The following is a 21021-nucleotide window of genomic DNA, read 5'->3' as shown; positions in this document are numbered from 1 at the left end:
ATTACTGAGAATTTATGATATGAAGTGGGAAACAATTATGCCTAACCTTTTATGCCTTCAATAAATATTTGCCTACTCTATGGTAGGGACTGGGTATATGTGTGAGTGAAATAATTACTTGCTCTCAGGGAGTGTTCAGTCTAGTGGAAAAGACACAAATAACAAATTATCACCAAATGGTGAAGGGTATGAAGGCAACAAGCAGGGATGACATGGACGAGAGTGGGGAGACGTATCGTGCCAGAGTTCCAAGAAGGCCTTGCTGAGACCTAAAACACAAAAAGATGCTCTCCAGGAAAAATTAGAGGGAAAGCATTCCCAGCAGAGATAATAGCATTTTACCCACCCTAGTGATAGACTGACAGAACCCTGTGAAGAGGGAGACGGTGGAATCAGGCGAGGCAGGATGGAGGGACCCAGGCGAGATACGGGAGCCAATACCTTGTAAGAAGAAGCTAGAAGATCACTTTGTGGTGTGTACACGTTGAATTGTAACGTTCTATAGTTGAAACTTATATAATGTTATATATCAATTTTACCTTGATAAAAAGAGAGCACATATGTGCATGAGAGAAAGAGAGGAGGGAGGAGCAGGGAAGGTGGAGGAGGGGGGGAGGGAGGGAGGGAGGGAGGGAGGGAGGAAGGAAGGAAGGAAGGAAGGAAGGAAGGAAGGAAGGAAGGAAGGAAGGAAGGAAGGAAGGAGGGAAAAGCTAAATGAAACTGAGAGTGCTCTGACCTGCTGGAGCAGAGGAGAGATGAAGAGAGAGAGCCAAACTGCTGTTCTCCACTGCACGTGTCAGACTAGAGAAAGCATTGCTTAATAGACATGCATCTATAATGATATTCACTGCAGTGGCATGTTACCTACTTTTATAAATATATGAACATATTTTGAATAAAATATATGTATTGAATTCCATGTCTGGCATATTATGGGTCCTTAATAAATGTGCATTGAAATGAAATTCATCTGTTAACATTCTCAAATATTTCCCATTTTTTCACATTAATGATTTTTTTCACTTGATATATTGTCTTATAGTCTATTTTTAATGAGTCAACAACACACAGGCGTATTTTTTTAAGGTAAAACTTGCATCCATTTCTTTAAAAAATGGCAGAGCAATAATAATATCAATGACAGTATTAATGCAGTAATGAATATCAATGCCAAAATAAAGATTAAATTGTCATTAGGATTTATGTTCATCTCTCAATGCAAGTAGTTACTTCTAGCACAAACAACTATTGATAAATCAATACCACAAGAAGGGTAAACAATTGCTCCCTTTTATCTGCAAAGGTTATTTGGCACAAAAAATAATCTAATTTTTTTAGATTTTATTACTATAGGTCAGGTTAATTACAGCTAATTTCTACCATTTTAATGCAGGATTGTGGTTTGCTGATTCACCCAGAGGAAACCTGTGGGTTACAGCCTATTTCCTCTGACTACATTGAAGCCATTTCACAGCCCGAACTAAAGATCTGTCCATCTGGGGACACAACAGGTGACGATTACTTTGGATATCACTTCTCCTAAAAAATCCTCTAATATAGATGAGTATATACTTATTTAAACTATCCTTATACAAAAAAATCAAGGTACTACATGACTTTTTCATTAGTATGAACGGTAACACATAGAATTAATCTGAATACATTGCTTTAATATGTGAACTATTTGATTCACCAAATTCTTTTTTCTTCACCCTCTGCTCTTTGCCTGGTTAATCCATATTCATCTACAGATATCAGCCAAAACGTCACTTGTACCAGAAAGCCTTTCTTGAGCCCCTGATTTGTTTCCTTATTGTATATTTTCATAGCACCCTGTGCTTTTCTTCCATGACCATTTCCACAATCATTTAAATGTAAGTGTGTAGTTAACTCTGTGAGGTCAGTCTTCCCAGATCGTCAGCTACATGAGGACAGGGAGTCTGACTTGTTCACACTCTATCAATTCACTTAGCACTATAAATTCTACAGAGTAGGGACAAAATAAATACCTGTTGGCTATGTGAACCAATGAACTGCTTAAGGGAACAAGTCTAGGTTTAAATCATTTTTTTAATTAAAAAAAAAACATCTTTGAGAATGATCACTAAGGTCTCCCATGTACTGAGCATTAATAGAGGCAGGAAAATCATAATGTCAAATTGAAATTACAGTGTTGAACCCTGCCTAATTATAGAGCAGACCTGGAATGAGACACTTTGGTGCCACTGTCCACATTCCCTATTTCTCTCCTTCCCAATGTTATTCTTTCAGTGGAGACTAGTGGGGTCAAGCTAAAGCTGGGACTAAAAATACCTCCAAAGAGATAAGAGGAGCAAGGAGCATCTTCTCTGAGATTCCTGGTTGTCCCTCTGGCCTCATGACCCCAAGTCTCCCTTTATCTAAAGAGTCTGAGAAAACACTCAAGAGCTTTTCTACCCTTGCCATGAACTTCACACCACAACTTGAATGGGAAATGAGTTTCACAAATGGGCAGTACAAATCGCAATTTGGCATGCACAGTTAACAAACGTGGGCATGTCCCCGTTCTTGAACATGTGTTCTAAATAATAAATCACAGTCGGCACATAGGGAGGGATTTACCCATTATGGCATGTCAGGTGGTGTGGTTTATGATTCTCAGCTATATAGATAGAGATATATACTCTTACATACAAAGGAGACACCGATGTGTCTAGTTAAGGATGTTTTTTATCAGATGACATTTTATGAGAATCATAAAACAACTTAATTCCATTCCTCCTACTGAACCAAGTCAAAAGTTCTTCAACAAAAAGTCAAAGATACAGTACTGAGATTTCTCAGGAAGTGGCATCTTTTTCTGTTCATTAAATTTGCTGTAACTTATGCCAGGCCCTGTCACGAAGCTATCTCTGTGCCTGGTCCTTAACAGGAGAAGCTCTCTTCGAGCAGACACCTTCGGGAACTTGAGTAGCTCTGCTTCTTGAGAGAACACCCCAAAATAGATTCCCCATTCAAGCCCATGTCCCTTAGCCTGACAATACTGGGCCTTGAAATCTGGCCCTCCCTGTCTCCCAGCTCCTCCTAGCCTCTTGGTTTCACTTCATGCCCACAGTGCAGCTCCAGGATTCCATGCTCTTGTCCATGCTGTCCCCGGCTCCTGAAAGTTTTCTTCCCATCTTGGCCTAATTCTCCTGATGCTGTATTTTCCTCTTTAGGAAGCCTCTCCTTACCAGCCCACCCCCAGATTGGCTTCTCTGCTGTGCTCCCAGAATACTTGGGGCACATGTCTACCATAGCACTTACCTCATTATGTTCCAAGTGTTTACTTTACATGTTTCTCTCTCTTTCACTAATCAGTAGTCTTCAGAGTGGAATGATGCATTGGAGCAAGAGGATGGAGTGGCATGGGATAGACAGTCCAAAGGATGAAGGCAGTAAAGATGAAAATATATGTGCATTTATTTTTATCTAATCATTCTTATTTTTGTTTTATAATGAACATAATACATAGATATAGGAGTATAAGTACATACATTACAGTGTATATTAATATAATCAAAGGTGCATTGCTGATAACTGCCCTAGATTGTATGTTTCTCCAAAGCAGAGAATGACCCTTTTTCATCTTTTGGTGATTTTAAAATGGTTGCTGAGGGGCGCCTGCGTGGCTCAGTTGTTAAGCATCTGCCTTCTGCTCAGGTCATAGTCCCTGGGTCCTGGGATTGAGCCCCCCATCGGGCTCCCTGCTCCGCAGGAAGCCTGCTTCTCCCTCCCCACTCCCCGTTTGTGTTCCCTCTCTTGCTGTGTCTCTCTCTCTGTCAAATAAATAAATGAAATCTTCAAAAAATAAAAAAAAATAAAATGGTTGCTGAACTAAAACCAAGATCCAAGTCCTCCTCCTTCCCACGGAAGACTGTGAGCAGTCAGGGCATGACCAACCAAGGCTCACTGCCCCTCCCATAACAGTCCTAAAGACCTAAAGATTCAAAACAAATGAGCGAGACCAGGAACAGCAGTTTGCAAGAATGGATTTTTTTGCGGCCAGAAAGTTCCTTCCTTGACAGTAGGACTCCCTCCTGCTGAAAGCAGCTGTCATGGTGGACAACACTGGAAGGAAGTTGACTCAGGCACTCCAGCTTTAGATTATATGGCCATAGATTAGTTCCAAAATCTTATTTTCACAGCACATTACAGTTATTTAGCAAACTGGATACATTTTTTTCACCTTGCCAATGAAATGATGGTCTACATGTCTTTTCAATAACACTAGCTAATATAATTTTGAGGGCCTGGTTTTTTTTTTTTTCTTTAATTTTAAGTTGATTTTTAGCGTTTAGAAAATAATTTAACTATGAGACACAGCCAAAGAATAAAATCTCTTGCTTAAGAATGAAAAAATAATTCTTCTAATCTGACAAAGAAATTTATACAGTGATTTTTGAATGAGAAGTACCTTAAAGGAAAATAGCTCCAAATGCATTTTATGATATGTAAACAGAAGATAGTATCATCTTTTCTTTGTAGCAAGGAAATAGGACTTGACTTTAATACTTCTGATGTTGAAAATATGATGTATTTTTTTCTTGAGTGAAAATTGCTTTATTTTATAACATAGAGTCAGGAATTAGTGCTATCTATATGATTTTACATCTCGCCGTGGCCCTAAGTTACAAAGGTGAATTTCTTCTCTCCATTATGTCAGCCAATCTGATTCACTTAAATGGCTGAACTCTAACTTGCATTAAATATAAAGCGATAATTATAAACCAAATAACTTCTCCCAAAAGCCATTTTTATTCCTTAGAATGTCATTCCCTAAAACACATGTCATACTCTATTTCAGAAATCACAGCTTTGATTCATTCAATGTTTAAATATATAACATAGAATTTATGTCCCTCTTTTTGACAATTTTAGTTAAGAGCTGGTATCATTTAAAATGTCAAGAAACTCCAGTCCTGCAGATGTTATACAGATGTCTATTTCAAGCAGTATTACTAAATCACAATAAAAAAGGGGGGCATTTTTAACTAATACAAAAATGCAGAGAGTTATGACTGTATAAATATATAGTAGTATGAACCATTGGGGCCAAGTTTTCAGAGACCCAATCAGGAGTCCTTTTGATGTGTTTGAGATTTTATGCCCGCAAACTAATTGTACCCATATTTGGATTTTTGTGCATGCAATTGGCCACTTGCTTCTTCAGCTTTAGAAGCAAATGGCCAAAGAAGGCCCCAGTTTGTGCAAAATTAGCTGTCAGCAAGGTTAGAGGGGGAGAGAGTGTTTGGAGGAGAGGATGCACGTGCTCTGAAATACTCAAGGATCTGATGAAAACTGAGCCCTTCAAAATATTACTAAATATAATCTCATTAGCTGAAACACATTTATGTCCCCCACATACCACCATCCTATTAGAAAGAAAATTAACGATCTTTTTTTTAAAACACGGTCTCTGTTAACACATGAACCCACTAAATAAATTCAGCATTTCAAAATAAAGATAAATTCATTTAAAATAACCTATTTGTGGGTTTTCCTGTAAGTGCTACCAAAGAGGTCATTAGGCCATATTTCATTTTCGACTGTTAATTTTGTGCTCACCTGGCCTCACATGACAAAAGGACCAGCAAATTGGAGACCTCAGTTCTGGTCCAGCCTGTCATTAACAGCATGATCCCATTTCTGTCCTTTAATTCTTAGGTCCTAGTTTACCTCATCTGTAAAAGAGGAGGATAGACAGGAGATCCAAAGCCCCATTCCAACTCCATTCGAGAGGATGCCCACTGACTGCAAATCTTTATGAAGATGTGAAGATATATAGGCAGGAGGTGGTTATTGATTACAAACACTATATTCCAGGGCAAAGTTAGAATTAGAAGCAAGGTAAATTCTGAATGAAAACCACAGAAAAATTACAAAGAGAATTGGTTGGAGAAACAAGCACCTTTGAGGACAGTCTTCATTTTGCCATTCAACACCCAGCACCTCTCCTAAATTTTCTATGTCATGTCTTTTAGTAGCATGGTTCTTCTCTACATCTGGAAACTTCGGAAATGCCTTTTACGGAGCAGACTTCTTTTTCGCTCCTATATGGAATCTTTGGTGGAGGCCACTTCCTTCTTCAGTCCCACTGCTGTTAGAGCTGCGTCATCACTGTCCCCAAAGTACCCCCCATTCCAGCTCTCCAAATCTGATCCATCCAGAAGACCTGATCACATTTCATGTGCTCCACGGGAACTTCCAGATGACTCTGACCCTCACGATGTTTTCTTTATTCTAAACCACCAAGGCTTACTTAAGGTGGGGGTGGGAGAGAAAAATATATCCACCGGGTGCTAGGTATCAGGCACTATGGCAGGTGCTATATATATTTTTCTCCTAGAGAGAATAGTAAGTAATTTTTCCAAGTTAAACAGTGTTTCTCAACCGTGGCTGCATATTGGAATCACCTGGAAAGCATTTAAAAAATCCTGGTGCCTGAGTTCCATACCCAGTGGTTCTGAATTAATCAGTCCAGGATACAATTTGAGCATGGGGATTTTAACAAGGTTTGTAGGTGACTCTAATGCGCAGTTGAGGTCCACAGAGCTAGCTGGAGGCAGAGCTCAGCTGTGTGTGTCTCTAGAGCCCAGACTCTTTTGGCACCACACAGATATTTTTACTCAATTATGCCTTCCTTTTATTATGCTGTAATTATTTTACATGTATAAATTGTAACCCTCTAACCTGATTATAAATTTTTTGAGGTTTAGCACTGTAAGTTAAGAGGCTTACATACGTTAATATATTAAAGTGCTCAGAATATCCCTAGCATCTGACACGTGCTATGAAACGTTTTTTTTTTTTTTAGTTATTGTATTTTAACACCAACAGCACCTAACATCTAGTAAGGTAGATATTTCAATAATGTATTAAGTTAAAATCCTCCCAGAGAGTACTATTTTATCTCTCCCAGTTCTCTCTTAATATACCCACATTTTTTTTTCCTTTTCTGTGATCAACTAGTAAGCCATAAACTAGATCTTCTTTCATATTTTCTTAGTTCTAACTATTCCACAAACACACAATTCTGACATCCTTGAGGTCATGAAATGTTAATGCACCATATTCATCGCCTGAAAGTAGGAATTCTTCCCACTAAAATTAATGTCACACCAGATACTTTTGTTAACAGAAAGCAAAGCCAGAATGGATAAAGTTGTTATTTTTTTTTTTTCTAACTCAAAAAGCAGCTAGGAATATTTAGCTCCTCAGTACTTTGAAGAGAAACATCTAGTGGTAACATAAGCAAGACCTTTAGGGTAGAGCATGTGATTGTTGGAGACATCAGGGTATTCTCCACAAAGGATGGAAGTAACCACTCTGTATTCAATGTACTGGTTCAAACTCCATTTCTGAAAAGATGAAAAAGGAAAAAAAAATCAAAAAATCATTTCTTGATTTTTTTCTAATAAATTATTAATGTGTCTACTCACACCAAAAGCAGAAGTATTTTGAATACATATCACTTTATCAATAAAATAGAAAAGATCTTAAATGCATTGACAATATTCATTTATCTCATAAGCATTTACTAAAGCTTGTGACCTATTTTGTGCCTGAAGTCTGCTAGTAACAGAGGTAAATATGATATCATAATTGTGCTAGATACATTACATGCATTATCCCATGAAATCCTCCCCCCAACCATGTGAGAACAGTACATGCCTCGTCTTACAGCTGAAGAAATGAAGGCAACAGAGCTAGAATGAGCTGAAGAGATTCACACCAAAAAGGTCACCGATCAAGTTAAGAAACAATACCTAGTCTTCAAAATAATGAGTTATCAGAATATTAAAGTACTTCTCTGATACCTTGACTCTCTTGAAAGCAGGGAATATATCTATTACTGGATTGCTAACCTAAGCTTGTGTTAGGTCAATGAAGATTTGTGGTCAGCTGCCTTAAGATTAGTGGCTTCCCCTCTACTTTGGTCCTATTTAGTACCTAATGTATTATTTAAAAACAAGTAATAATGGAGTAGCCCCCAATCACTTGTTTTTTTGTTAAGAATGTAGTTTCACAGAGCAGGACTCATACTTGATTTCGGCACTGACTGTGTTATTTCAGAACATTTCTACGTGTTGCGATTCTATCTGGTTGGCGGGGGGCCGTGCCCCGCTCTGTGGACTTACACAGTCAGAGTGGTCTTCTGTCTGTAGTGACTTACGAACTGTAATTTCACTAGTAGAATCTGAACAAAGATTTCGCTGTCTATTCCAGGCCAATGGATCGTGCCTTGCCTTAGCTGTTCAGACAACAGGACCTGTGACTGGAGGGAAATAACTTGGCAGCCCCACGACTGCCAATACGGTGTTCTAACTAAGCCCCAACTCCAGCAGTGCCTGGGAGGAAGGAAGGTAGGTTCTGGATCCAGTGGGGAGAAGCCTTTCGTTTATGCTGCCTGCAGCACCAAGAGCCATGCAATCGTATTGACTAGACCGATTCCTGCTCTCTGACTCCACAGAGGGTAACTAACTGCATGCCATTTGGCTTTTAGAATTATGGGTAAATGTTACTCTAGAAGATCCTGAACCATTCTTGCTCAGAATGATCCATTATTTCCAAATAAGTCTACTTGACAGATGGAGGACATTAAAGTCATGTCCCGGGCTGCCCCAATTCCATGCTGGTCCTCTCAGCACACATTGGTAAGAGCTTGCCACGTCCGCGGACAGATGGCAGTTCTGAGAAGCTGGCCTCGTCAGCCGCGGCTCCAGCAAGGCCCTGCAGTTACAGCAGACATCTGCAGCTTGCTTGCACGAGCAGTGAAATGTCCCTGCATGTCAGGCTCACTTCTGCCTGAGCTTCCCGAGTGCATGACACGCTAACCTTCCTGATCTTCTTTCACATTCCCGGGCAGGTCTCACACGGACCTCACTAGGCTGCTTTTCCTTTAGTGAGGCCTCTAAGCTGATTTGTTGGACATGCAGTGTCTCCTTGCTAGGCGCGCTCTGAGTAGGTAGATCCCGGCCGAGCTCTTGGACGTGTGAACTGGGCACATAGACTGAAATGCTTGGTTAACATGAAGTAAGTAATTCTTATCCAGATCTTCAAAGTACTTTTTATTAGATGAACATTTCCTTACAAACCATTTGTAAGCGCTCACATAGGGGCAAGACTGAGTTCAAAACCTGATTTTTTTTTTTTTTAAAGTTCTATTAATGCATAAGGGAAAGAGCACTGGGATGAATGTATGCCAGTTTTTCAGATCAGCCTAGGTTCAGATTCTCTACTAGCAAATAATTTAAAAATAATGACAGGGGGTAAAGAGCAGGGCAGGAGGATGGACATTCTTCTTCATGGTGATTCCAATATAAATGCCCCAATTTTCATGACTGGAGAGCAGCCCTGAAGATAAAGCAGCTGTATTTGTTACTTTTAAAAAGGAAAGAGAAGAAAACAAACATTTAGAAATGTATGAACCGTCAGTATTATTAACTGAGAATTGATTCTGTGCAGGGAAGTAAGTGTGCTGCTAACCTTTTCATACCTTAAATCTGACCAGACTGTAAGCTTCATGAAGACAAGGGACATGTTTGAATCACTGACATAATCTCACTGCTTGCACAACTTTTTGATATGTAATAGTCGCTTATCAAATATTTGTTAACAGATAGGGTATAATCTTGTTTATTTCTAATCACAAATCTGTGAGGTAACTATTATATCTGTTTTCTACTTAAGAAAATTAAAGCTCAGAGAGATTGAAGAATTCTCCCATGATCACACACGTATGTGTGGCTACTACTCTGGCATTTTTAACCACCAACTTGGACAATCCAACATCCACATCTAAGAAATGCAGGACTGGAAGCAATGAAAATAGTTGTTGCTGTAATAGTTAGATGTCTCTAAACTCTTCCAGAATCCTGTTCTGACCTCAGAATTTAGAGCGTTCAGGAAAATTCCAAGATGTCACAGTCTATTAACCTGAAAGGCAATAGATGTTAATTTAAGTTCATAACTAAATTCCATGGCTTTTGACATGACCCATATTATTTCCCTGACTCACTTTCTTCATCTATAAAATAAAAGAAGCCTATATGATCTAATCCTATACTGTAGATTAGTCAGTTTATAGAAAGCTAAAAGCCTTCTTCCTCATCTGTCTGAAAATATCATCGACTGGGTGGCTTACACAACAGATGTTCATTTCTCATAGCTCTGTAGGCTGAGAAATCTGAGATCTGGAGGCCAGCAGGGCTGGGTTCTGGTGAGAGCTCCTTCCCAGCTTCCATTGGCTGCCTTTCTGCGGTCCTCACAAGACACAGATAGAGCTCCAGTCTCCTCTTCTTCTAAGGACACTAATCCTGTCATGGAGGCCCCACACTCAATACCTCATCTGGCCCTAATTGCCTTCCAGGTGTTCCACCTCCTAATACCATCACTCAAGGGGGGTAGGGTTTCAACATATAAATTGGGGGGGAGGCACAAATGATACAGTCTTTGCTATTTTCAAGGCTGATTATTAGCAACTCGACAAAGTAATGGTAAGAAAAAAGGAAGATCCCTTTTTTTTCTACCTGTTACAGAGGATGTTCCAAAGTCTGAAAATAAACCCTATGTTCAGATTAGGCAATCCTGGCCAAGACCAGCTGGCTGGCTGCTTAGCAGTGAGGGCTTATCTTAGTTGAGTCTCTTAGTCTAACAGAGGCATCATTCAGACCTTCACGCTCAGAATTCCAGTTTGCTAGCACACTGGCCATGGTTCCACAGAGTCCAATGTGTTTACCAGGATGCGAATGTATTCTATACACCACAGGGAAGCATTGTCCATTTTTAGCAGAGGAGTGACATGGCCAGAATTAGAAAAAAATCACTCCACAGCAGTATGGAGACTGCCTACGGGGAGGAGGATATGGGTGCTGGGGAGACAGAGACTCTTTAACGGAAAAATTCCATCACACAACATTGAGGAGTCAAAGCAAGTATAGATTCTAAGTACAGATTTCTGAAGAAGTATGATTTCAAAGATAGAATATATATTCTATAGTATATGTATAGAATAATGCCATTGATGTAAAAACTAATACACACATGTAAAAGTGCCTGCATACACAGAAAATTCTGGAAGTAACACAGTCAAGAATGATTACATAAGTGAAGGGGAACAGGAGAGGGGTGGCGTGGTGACAGGACTGCTACGTATTCCACGAGGCTGAGGACAAAATGAAAATGCAGGACCCTGTGTTCAAAATGATTAAAATTTCCAAGAAGGCAACAGCAGAGCAAGAAAACAAGCACAGGTCCCTCCCACTGCAGGAACTCTGTGTAGCCCCCCCTGGGTCACACGCCCACGAAGCCAGCTCAGGGAGCAAAGCATGATTGGCGAAGGGTGAAGAGATCTTTGAAAATATCTGTATGATTTTTATTTTCATGGGTAAGCATTTTTTAATCTAAAAATCTGTATCTTAAAAGGTTGTATACATCAGAATTAGGACAGAGGCAGTGGAAATGCAAAGGAGAGAGAGTCTGAGAAAGAAATTTTATATTTACAATCATGGGACCTGATAATATACAGACAGGTGCATGCACACACACACACACACACACACACACACCACACAGCACAGACGTGATTGTGTAAACATTCACAATTACGACTATCAAATAGCGCTTATCTTAAGAAAACACCATTTATGAATAGAAGTAGGTTAGCAAAAAGTTTTCCCAGTATATTTATTTCTCACTCTCCATGAGAAAAATATAAATATACAAAGTATCTTGACACTCTTTCATTACTAAATGAAGACAATGCTCATCCTACCCAGAAGTTTTTGTAATCATTATTCTATCCTAAAGACAAATATATGTTAAAGCATACCAATTACAAAAATAGAAAAAACAGGTAACATAAATATTTTGTTTTTTAAACACCATATATACTGACATTGCGGGGGGGGGGGTACTCCCTTTCTACTGTGTCAAATGTTCAAAAGAAACATGTTATTTCAGTGACTTTGTACAGAAATTTACTTCACATCTGCATAAGGATAGCAGGGTCCTGGCGGGGGGATGTGGGGGCGCTTGGACTGGTGGTCAGCAAGCCTGCACTACAGTTCTGATCCCATCAGACAAAGGGATTCTTTATTCACCGACTCCATCAGATTAACTCTGGTGCCCCACATCAGAAACCTTGTTTAACAAGACTTTCTGTAACTTTCATGATGTTCCACTGCTCATTCATTCATCTAGCTTTTGATGAGCTAAGAATCTGTTCTAGGGGCATACAAACACGATCCTCCAAAGAGCTAAATTTCTAGTAGAAGGAGACACATGAGAGAAATGAGTGTTACAACATAGTGGGTTGCAAAGGTAGAGAGCCCCTAGAGGGTGACACCCTGGACTCCCAGGTTCTAGAAAGTTGCTAAAAGTGCCTACAAAGGGCGGTGGTGGTAGTTATAAGCAATCTACCAAACACGTTACTTTGAAATGGCTTAACTGAACTGGAAAAAAATAGGGATCTTCATTTTTCCCCCAAGAAGAATCTGTAGGGAGAGTCCTATCCCTCAAGCCTAGTGCCTTCTTGGATTTCCCTCGGATTGGAAGGAACAGATGATGGGCAGGAACCAATCAGGAGTGCAAGAGAGGAGTCCGAGTTTCTCATTTGTCAGTGTAGCAATTTATGCTTCTTGGATTATGTAAAAGTGGGATATACCTAAACATGCAAATTCTAACAGCATAGTAGCCTTACTAACCTGAAGACTGTCAATTAATATGTAAAACTCAGATTTTTTTTTTACAGTGAGAAGCCGAGGTTCACTGTTGCCATGAATAGGCAGAGCAAAAGCTGTGCCACAAAAAAACAGAACTTTATTTTAAATCCTAATCAAGGCAAGCTTCAGCTTTTGGGGATGCATTAAACAGAATTATCTTCCTCCAAAGAATGAGATTTAAATGCAATAGAATTTGACAGGGCTGGTGAGAATGATTGGAAAGTTAGGCCTTCTAGCATTCTGCTTTCTTTAGAATCTCCAAGTGGTCATTTCCCTCAACTGAATTTCCTTATGTTGTTATTATGACCTTTTACATCTTTTTACTACTGTTCTACACTAATGAATGCAAGGCTATACTTGGAAACATGCCCACCTGTGAGGACAGAGCAAGGCACAAATCAGTTGAGACTTAAAAAGGGCTTCAAGTTTCCAGTAACTTTGGCCAGGAACCCCACTGTGCTTAGTGGTATGTGAGTAGTACTCTTACTTTCTAGACTCAGTCGTTTGCCTTCGCCACAGTGATGCGAGCAGGCAGCTGGTCTCTGGAGGAAACATGGAACAAGATTTCTCCTCAAAGCACTTGTAGCCCATTTCGATGTCACACTTATTTGTGTATGAAGGGCAGGTAAATGTGGGGCTCCTTTTAAACCCTCACCTAATCCAAGTATGAGTTATTTCACGGATATGTATAGGTTTTATGTTGTGTAACTGTGTTGAGTCAAAGCAAAATCAATTGAAAAATACAAGCTATGTTTTCAATTATACTCTCACACGTTTCTCTAAATAGATACCCACTTCTTACTTAACAAGCTCTGAATGGAACATCCACAAAAATTTATCAGAGCATAACTTGGTAATCACAGTGCGAAATTTATAGGATATAGTTTAGAAATATGATAATCAAATTTACAACAGAAAAAATTTAGTAGGAGTCTGACCAAACTGAATTAAACAAGCCCTTATTTTGTTTGTCAGTTGAAAACATATCTCAGAATTTAAAACAGTATCTGAGAGAAGAGTGCAATTAGGGAAGGAAAATATAATAAGGCAGTATTTACTGAAAGTACTTAAACTCAGCTGTTAAAACAGGAAATGTAACTTACATCTTTAAGTAACGTTTGCAAGTTAAGTAGTGTCTTGGATTCAAGGTGTTTAAATTTCTGAAGTGTGGCTAATTTATAATAATATGTTCTAATATGTGAGTTCTATTGGAGTTACACAATTCATTGTTGCTTGTCAGTTTCAATATAAAGGGAAAGATAAAAGGGAAGGAAATCACCTCACTCTCCCCAGGAAAGGATGGCTTATCCATAACGCCCACAGCCCAGATGGAATAGCAATATGGATAAATAATTTTGTTCCATGCAGCTAGAAGATCTATATCTAGGTGATAGAGTTTAGTTGTTTGTTTCCCCTTTTTGCCAAATTTCATGTATTTGAAGGTGATTTGCCTAAATGGCAGTTTACATTTGTTCTTGATCCCAAAGAGCGATTTGGTTGGTTATCTATAGCTGATTTAATCAAAATGCATCATTGGAAAACATTCATTGTAACCATATTATATTTCACAGAGAGATGCTTTGCTGAGCTAGATTTTCATCATGCCCTAATCATCATTAGCCATCTGATCAGTCTTAGCTTCCTGTTAGGACTGAATGACCCCTTGCTTCGTTTAGAAATGAGCATTTATCTTATGAGAACAGCGGTGCCCAATCACAGGGCTCATCAGAATCACTGTGGAGCTTTCTAAATAGATGGGCTAAGGTTGGCCCTGGACTAGAGGTAATGAGTAAAATGCCCCTTTACCTCACAGTCATTTCCTTATTTACCTACGAGAGAGTACTCCAGTAAGCCGGCATTGCCTAGATTAATGGACAAGTAGCTTCTATGGCATGCCTATATAATTTCCCCTCCTGGAAGGTTTCAGTGGGTTCCTGTAAGCTGGACTGAGTCCTGTCTTGGCATCTACATGCATTTTGTTCATTCTGAAGAAATATCCCTATTTCCGTGAATACTGAAGATAGAACCTATGCAAGAGGAAAGAGAGGAAGGAGGGAAATTATTGAAAATCAAGGGTTTTTTCCTGGCCTATTAATTCTACATATACCCAATTCTTTTTTAGCCTCATCAGATCAGGAGAATCTGAGAAGCTAACAAGCTCCAGATATTTTACTGCCTTTATATTGATTCAACCCAGATAGCCCCCAGTGCTTCTCTTTTCATTTCTTTATAACTTGCTTTGCTACCTAGGTCCTTATTACTTTTGATGACTCTGCAGAAAGGAGGTAATAAGTACAATATTTGCATGTTTAAGTATCACCATTCTTAGTTCCCTTCGTTCATGACGAATGGAATGAAAATCATTTTACTTTTATATTTCAGTCAAAAATTCCCAATCTTGGTTGCATTTTCACTAATACTTATACTAATATTAATATTAATACTAGCAATATTTCTTGCTATTATTTGTCTCAGGGACTGATTTTTCAAAGAAGTCTTTTTATGCATCATGTGGATTATAAATTTAGCTGTTTCATACTTTCACTAATTCACATGTGGAAAAATCTGAATTTAGGTTTTAGTTTTTTTCCCCAGAAAGACAGCATGTAGGAGAATGTGTAAAGGCTAGCTAAGTGTTCATCAGACCCATTTCTTCCTCTTCCTGGCAAATGTAGCTTGACTACATTTCTCAGTCTCGCTTGAAATTAGTTGCTGCCCTATGACGGAGTTCTAACCAGTGGAATGTGTGAGCAGCAGGGATGTGCCCCGCTGCCAAGGTGGGCCCACAGACAACCTGGCAGCTCCTTACTCCTTCCCTCAGCTGAATATCAATGCCTGCAAAGCTCTTCGAAACCATCATTGAAGCAGGTACTCTCTAACCATCCAGGGACCCTGCCCCCACTCCACACACACACCTGCCTGGAACCGCTTGGACTGTTTTCCCAAGGGAGAAATAAACTTCCATTGCGTGTAGGCCATAATACTTCTCGGAGCTCTATTTGTTACAGCACATAGCCTACCCCATCTAATACAGGGACCATATAATATTAAGAAATGAAAACAAAGATAATTAAACCATTTCATGTGCTTTTAATAAGGTGACTTTTTAATAAGCCCCAAGCTTTAATAGAGCCTAGGAACATGATATGCTTCTAGGTCCTCTGGTCCATGGCAGTGTGAAAAAGAGTAGGAAATACGCCAGCCACTGTGAACTTCTCAGTGACATACTGCCTGCCGAGTCTCGGGAATAGAACAGATACAAAAGTCCCCTAACCACATCTCTGTCTCCCACTGATGAGCTGAGGTCCAGCCTCCCAAGACACAACCAGGCACAGAAGCTCCTGCTACTCTCCAGGGCCCACCTGGATGGAGGCAGGCTCCCCTCTTGCACCGAAGGACCAGAGAAGATGCTGCATGGGAAAATGCCATTCAGTCTTTGGAATAAAGTTGCACTGTGATCCGAAATAGGAGTCACATGATTCCCGTGATGGGCTTAATTGAACCGACCCTTAAGCCATTGTTTCACAAAAGTTGAAATAAAATTTGTTTAAGCTGATTATTTTTAATGTGAATTTTCAAAGCATTTTTAAACAAAACGGACTTACTGTTACTGCTATCACTGCAGCTGCTTTTGCGGGGTTTTTGATTATTGTCGTAAAAAGCCGATATATGTTCATTTTGGGAAAGAGAATAAACTGTCATATCCTCCCCTTCAAAATAACCACGGGTAACTTTCCACGACCACTTCTACACATCCACACGCTTTACTTTCACAAACGTGCCATCGTTACTTATATTCTGATTGCAATGAGCTTTTTATAAAAGCTAACTGAAATCTTCCCCATCACAGTGTATCCATATTATGTTATCATTGTTAAAAGATGAAAAAAATTCAAGTGGATGATTATACCTTAATATAAGGAATCTGGTAGACACTTGTACTGCTTCCAATGTATTTTGCTTTTAAAATATATTGTAATAGACATCTTTAAATATTCCCTAGAAGTGGAGTTCCTTAAAACCTGCCAATTTACACACGACAGCAAACTTTCCATTCATCCATTTAACACATGAGAACCAACTCTTATGCCAGGCACTATTCTGGAACTTGGGATTCAACAGTTGAAAAGAAAGAAGATAAAACCTCGCCATAGTGGCGCTCACACAGTCGTAAGTGAGAGGGTTCATTTCCCTGAGCTCATAAGACTGTAGGGGCTTTCAAAATCTTTGCTATTTTGGTAGGGGGAATAACTAGTTATTTTGATGTTTTATTGCTGACATTGGTTATTTTTATAATTGCTTACTGGTTATTTGTACTTAATGCTCACAATTTTTTTTTCGTTAATTGCCTGTGCCATACTAGTGTAGGGCAATAATATCCACGGGAGAGAAGAATTATTTACAAATTCTATGGCCAGTTATGGATATTTGTTATGGAAATTTAGGCCTTTTAAAGTTGACCTTTAAAACAAATAATCTACAAATGTCGTTTTTGAAAATTCCCCAAATTGAATGATCTAAAAGATATGAAGTTCAACTATTAGCCATGTAACTAGGGGGGGGGACCCACTCTATTTCCTGATGTTACTTTTAAATTGTGTATGTGCACTTAAGAGAACTGACCTTTTGAAGTTAGAACTCTTTTAGTTAAGAATATCCATCAGCCTCTTACAAAAACTGCTCCCCTACAGAACAGGCCATCTTAAAATCACAACTGCATTTTCATTTTAGTTACAATTTATCATCTCTCTCTTTCATGAATAGAAAGGCATCGGGAGAAAACAATTCTCTAGGAAATATTCTTCCCAGAGTCGTGTCCGCTAGACTTGAAAAATGCTACCTAGTTATTTGCAGTTTAGCACTTGTCTTGCACATGTTGGTGATGAGGCTTCCTTCTCCCATCCCCGCAGGTCTTGTTGGTCACTAGTCAGGGATGGAGAGGTGAGAGGTGGTTCTGAGAGTGTCGGTTTGCTCAGGGTGGCGATCTCTCTTCCGGTTCTCCATCCAGAGCTCCAGTTTCACCAGCAGCCCTGTGAATCCTGCTGGGAATCTGCAGCAGGGTTCGCAGGGCAAGTGCTGTGACTGAGACATTCCCCTTCTTCTCTGATGTTTCTTCTAAACAAGTTAATGAATTTAAAGTGCCTAGCAATGCACCGCAAGGCCCACTGGATGCCTTCACAAGCACTACACTTTCCTGTGCCTTCATGCTGGCTCACATTGGGAGCTTACCGTGCACCAGGAACAAGACAGGTATGAACATCTCACTGACGTTCTCTAAGGTGGTGCTGTTATATTCCCCCATTTTACACATAAGAGAAGGAAGCTTTTGGAGCAGTCCTATTTTATCTAAGACTGTCTAGGTTAATAAATTACTGTACCTAAGAATTCTGACATGTAATTCTTTTTGCCTCTGACATTTTCTGTGGGCTGCATCTTTGTATCACCCCACAGAAAAGAACAAAAGCTCAAAATTTCTTCTCTCAGTAACATGCAGCTACTTTGATTTTCCAAAACCCCTGGATCTCTCCCTGCAGACCACAATACAGACCCCCAGTGATCTTACTGGCTGCCGGGAGATACCCTAGGAGGGATTGCATCTCCACACTGTAATGAAAAGAACCCGTCGGAAAACCTGTAGTGACACTTTAGTTTAAGAGCTGATCTTAAAGGTCTTTTACCGGTGTTAAGAGCTGAAATGTGTTCCCACCCAGCCAAATTCATACATTGAGGTCCTAACTCCCAACACCTCAGAATGTGACTGTGTTTGCAGGTAGAGCCTTTAAAGAGGTAATGAAGGTGAAATCAGGTCTTATGGGCGGGCTCTAATCCAGTGTGACTGGTGTCCTCACAAGAACAGGAGATTAGGACACAGACGCACACAGAGGAAAGACCATGTGAAGACACAGAGGGAAGATGACCATCTACAAGACAAGGAGAAAGGCCCTCAGAAGAGATCAACCATGTAAATACCTTGATCGTGGACTTCTGGCCTCCAGAATCATGAGAAAGTGAATTTCTGTTGCATAAGCCACCCAGTGTGTGGTACTTTGTCATGGCAGCCCCAGCAAACTAGTACAGATGGAGCTGGGTAATTACTAGTATCTGAAATTAAGAGCTTTCCAGATGATTTAAATTTCCCTTTTAAAAATCAGAAATCTAGACCAGAAAAACAGATCGTTATACAGGCTACATCCAGTAAGAAGAATTTCAGGTGATTTCACAAATTATTTTATCATACTGGAATTTTATTGCCACAAATGGAACTTGACTGAGAGGATCAGTGACTGGGGCCTTGACATCTTAAATTTTTCAGTTTAGCTTGACAATGCTTTGGGTGTTCGATCTGAGGGCAAATCAGAGATGCTTTGGGGATTTCTTCACACAGTTTATTGAATACATTTACCATGGAAGAATGAAATTTGCAGATTCTCACTCACTTTGCTGTGTATGGACAAATGCTGTAGTCCTGAGAAATGACAGCAATGACTGCTGTTAAAATCAGAGAAAAATATGTGCATGACTAACAGAAAGAGAAATCGCAACACAGAGAGAGAAAACTGAAGAATGAAATAAACCTGTCCAAAGACATTAAAAAGGATTGTCTCTAACAAAAGTCCCTTTGACTTTCAATTCAATAAATATTTTTAAAGTGTATGCATGGTAGTATGGGGAAAATTAAAATTTAGAAATTAACCCTGACTCTGACCTCAAATATTTCTTGATGTGATAGGAGAAAAAAGACACAGACACAAATAGCTATAATGTCATGTAGTCTTTGATAAAATCTGTAATGGAAATTAAAAATGTAATGAAATCACAGAGGACAGAGAAGGTCATTGGACAAGCTGGGGTATTGGACAAGACCCACTGGGACAGGCGGTTGTTTCTTTGGGGTCTGGAGGTTGTGTAGCGTTTACACAGGTGGGGTTGTAGAGGGAAGAGCTTGCTAGGCAGGCGGATTAGCACAAGGGGAAACAGATGTTGTGGGAGAGTGCAAATCATGTTCAGCGAAAAAGTAGGAATCTGACCTGCTTACACGAGCGGAAGCATTGAGAAGACGGGACCATTGACCCTGCACTTGGAGTCAAAGGGCCTAGGTTCGAGTCCTGTGTTCCCCATTTACTAGATTTATGACCTCAATCTCCTTGAGCTTCAAATTCTTCGTCTGTGAAATGGAAATAATGACTCAAACCTCACCATTATGATTAAAAAGGGGTACCCCGTGTGAAATCTCCACCTAGCAGAGTCTGAGATGCAATAAAATTTCTGCAAATGTTGGCTGAACGTAAGTCACGTGGGCTTGATTCTGTAGAAAATGGACAGCCAGTAAGGTTTTTGAGCATGAAAGTGAGAGGATCCGAAGTAGGCATTGGGAAATTTCTCCCAGTAGTGCTGTGCGTATAGCCTGACTTCGAGGGCAGCCATTCCCACAGCTTTGGGGTGATAGGAGCCTGAAGCAGAGCTGCTTCACGCGGTGGGGGGGGGGGTATGGAGGAGCGGGTAAGTAGGAGTCTTCCAGGGCCAATGGGGCTGGGGTTCGCTCCCTGGGACACAGATGGCTCTTCAGAGACTCAGGCTCCAGTTCTGTGGCTCTTTTCTCAAACAGTGGCGTGACTTCTACTGAGCTGTCTAACCTCAGTGGATTCCCAGTTTTCTTATCTATGAAATGAAGAGGTTGGAAAAATCTCTAAGTATTCTTACAGCACTAAAATACCTCATGCCTGAATCCATAAAATCTGTTAAGCTCGTTAGATGGGAAAGCAAAGTGCCTAAGGGAGGTGGAGAAACAAGAGAGCAGAAAGCAAGAAGATTTAAACATGAGTGAGCAGGTCAGAGGCTGATAGCATTGTGAGGAATATGGAAGAGAGGAAAATGAACAGGTTTGGGGGAGGATATGATGAATGTCATTTCTAACAGCTGAAAGGGCTTTCCTTCAAGGAATTAGCCTTGTGCCTTTAGGAGTATTCAACAAATGACTTACTTTGTATTGTCTCTCACACCATGTAAACATCAGATTTGAAAGCAAATATTTTTCTTTACCTCATAGATTCTTTTCATTGGAGACTCAACCAACCGAGGAATAATGTACTATCTGATCGAAAGACTAAATGAAACCCTGCAGGAATGGCAGAAGGTGCACAGCACGAAATTCTATCACAACATCAACGGTGGGAAGACTTTGATCAGTTATTCCTATTATCCTCAGTTCTGGATAAGCCCTTCCTTGAGACCAACGTTTGAGAAAGCACTCGAACATCTCTTGCAAAGGTACAGTGGA

General features: G+C 39.9%; 1 protein-coding gene across 4 annotated transcripts in view; it reads left to right on the top strand.

Moving 5' to 3' along the window:
• The window catches only part of CPED1 (cadherin like and PC-esterase domain containing 1), a 266420-nt gene that overhangs the window by 223872 nt on the left and 21527 nt on the right, over positions 1-21021 (top strand). For 3 of the 4 annotated variants that reach the window (XM_032401696.1, XM_032401698.1, XM_032401697.1), the window contains 3 exons: positions 1394-1511; positions 8248-8384; positions 20791-21011. In XM_032401696.1, coding sequence (XP_032257587.1) covers positions 1394-1511; positions 8248-8384; positions 20791-21011 — 476 coding nt within the window. Of the gene's footprint in view, positions 1-1393; positions 1512-8247; positions 8385-8887; positions 9049-20790; positions 21012-21021 lie in introns of those variants that run through there. The other variant, XM_032401699.1, reaches the window with a different exon arrangement.

The sequence above is a fragment of the Phoca vitulina genome, unplaced genomic scaffold, assembly GCF_004348235.1.
Source record: "Phoca vitulina isolate PV1807 unplaced genomic scaffold, GSC_HSeal_1.0 scaffold4, whole genome shotgun sequence".
Classification (NCBI taxonomy): Eukaryota; Metazoa; Chordata; class Mammalia; order Carnivora; family Phocidae; genus Phoca; species Phoca vitulina.
This window is presented reverse-complemented; position numbering and strand designations above follow the sequence as displayed.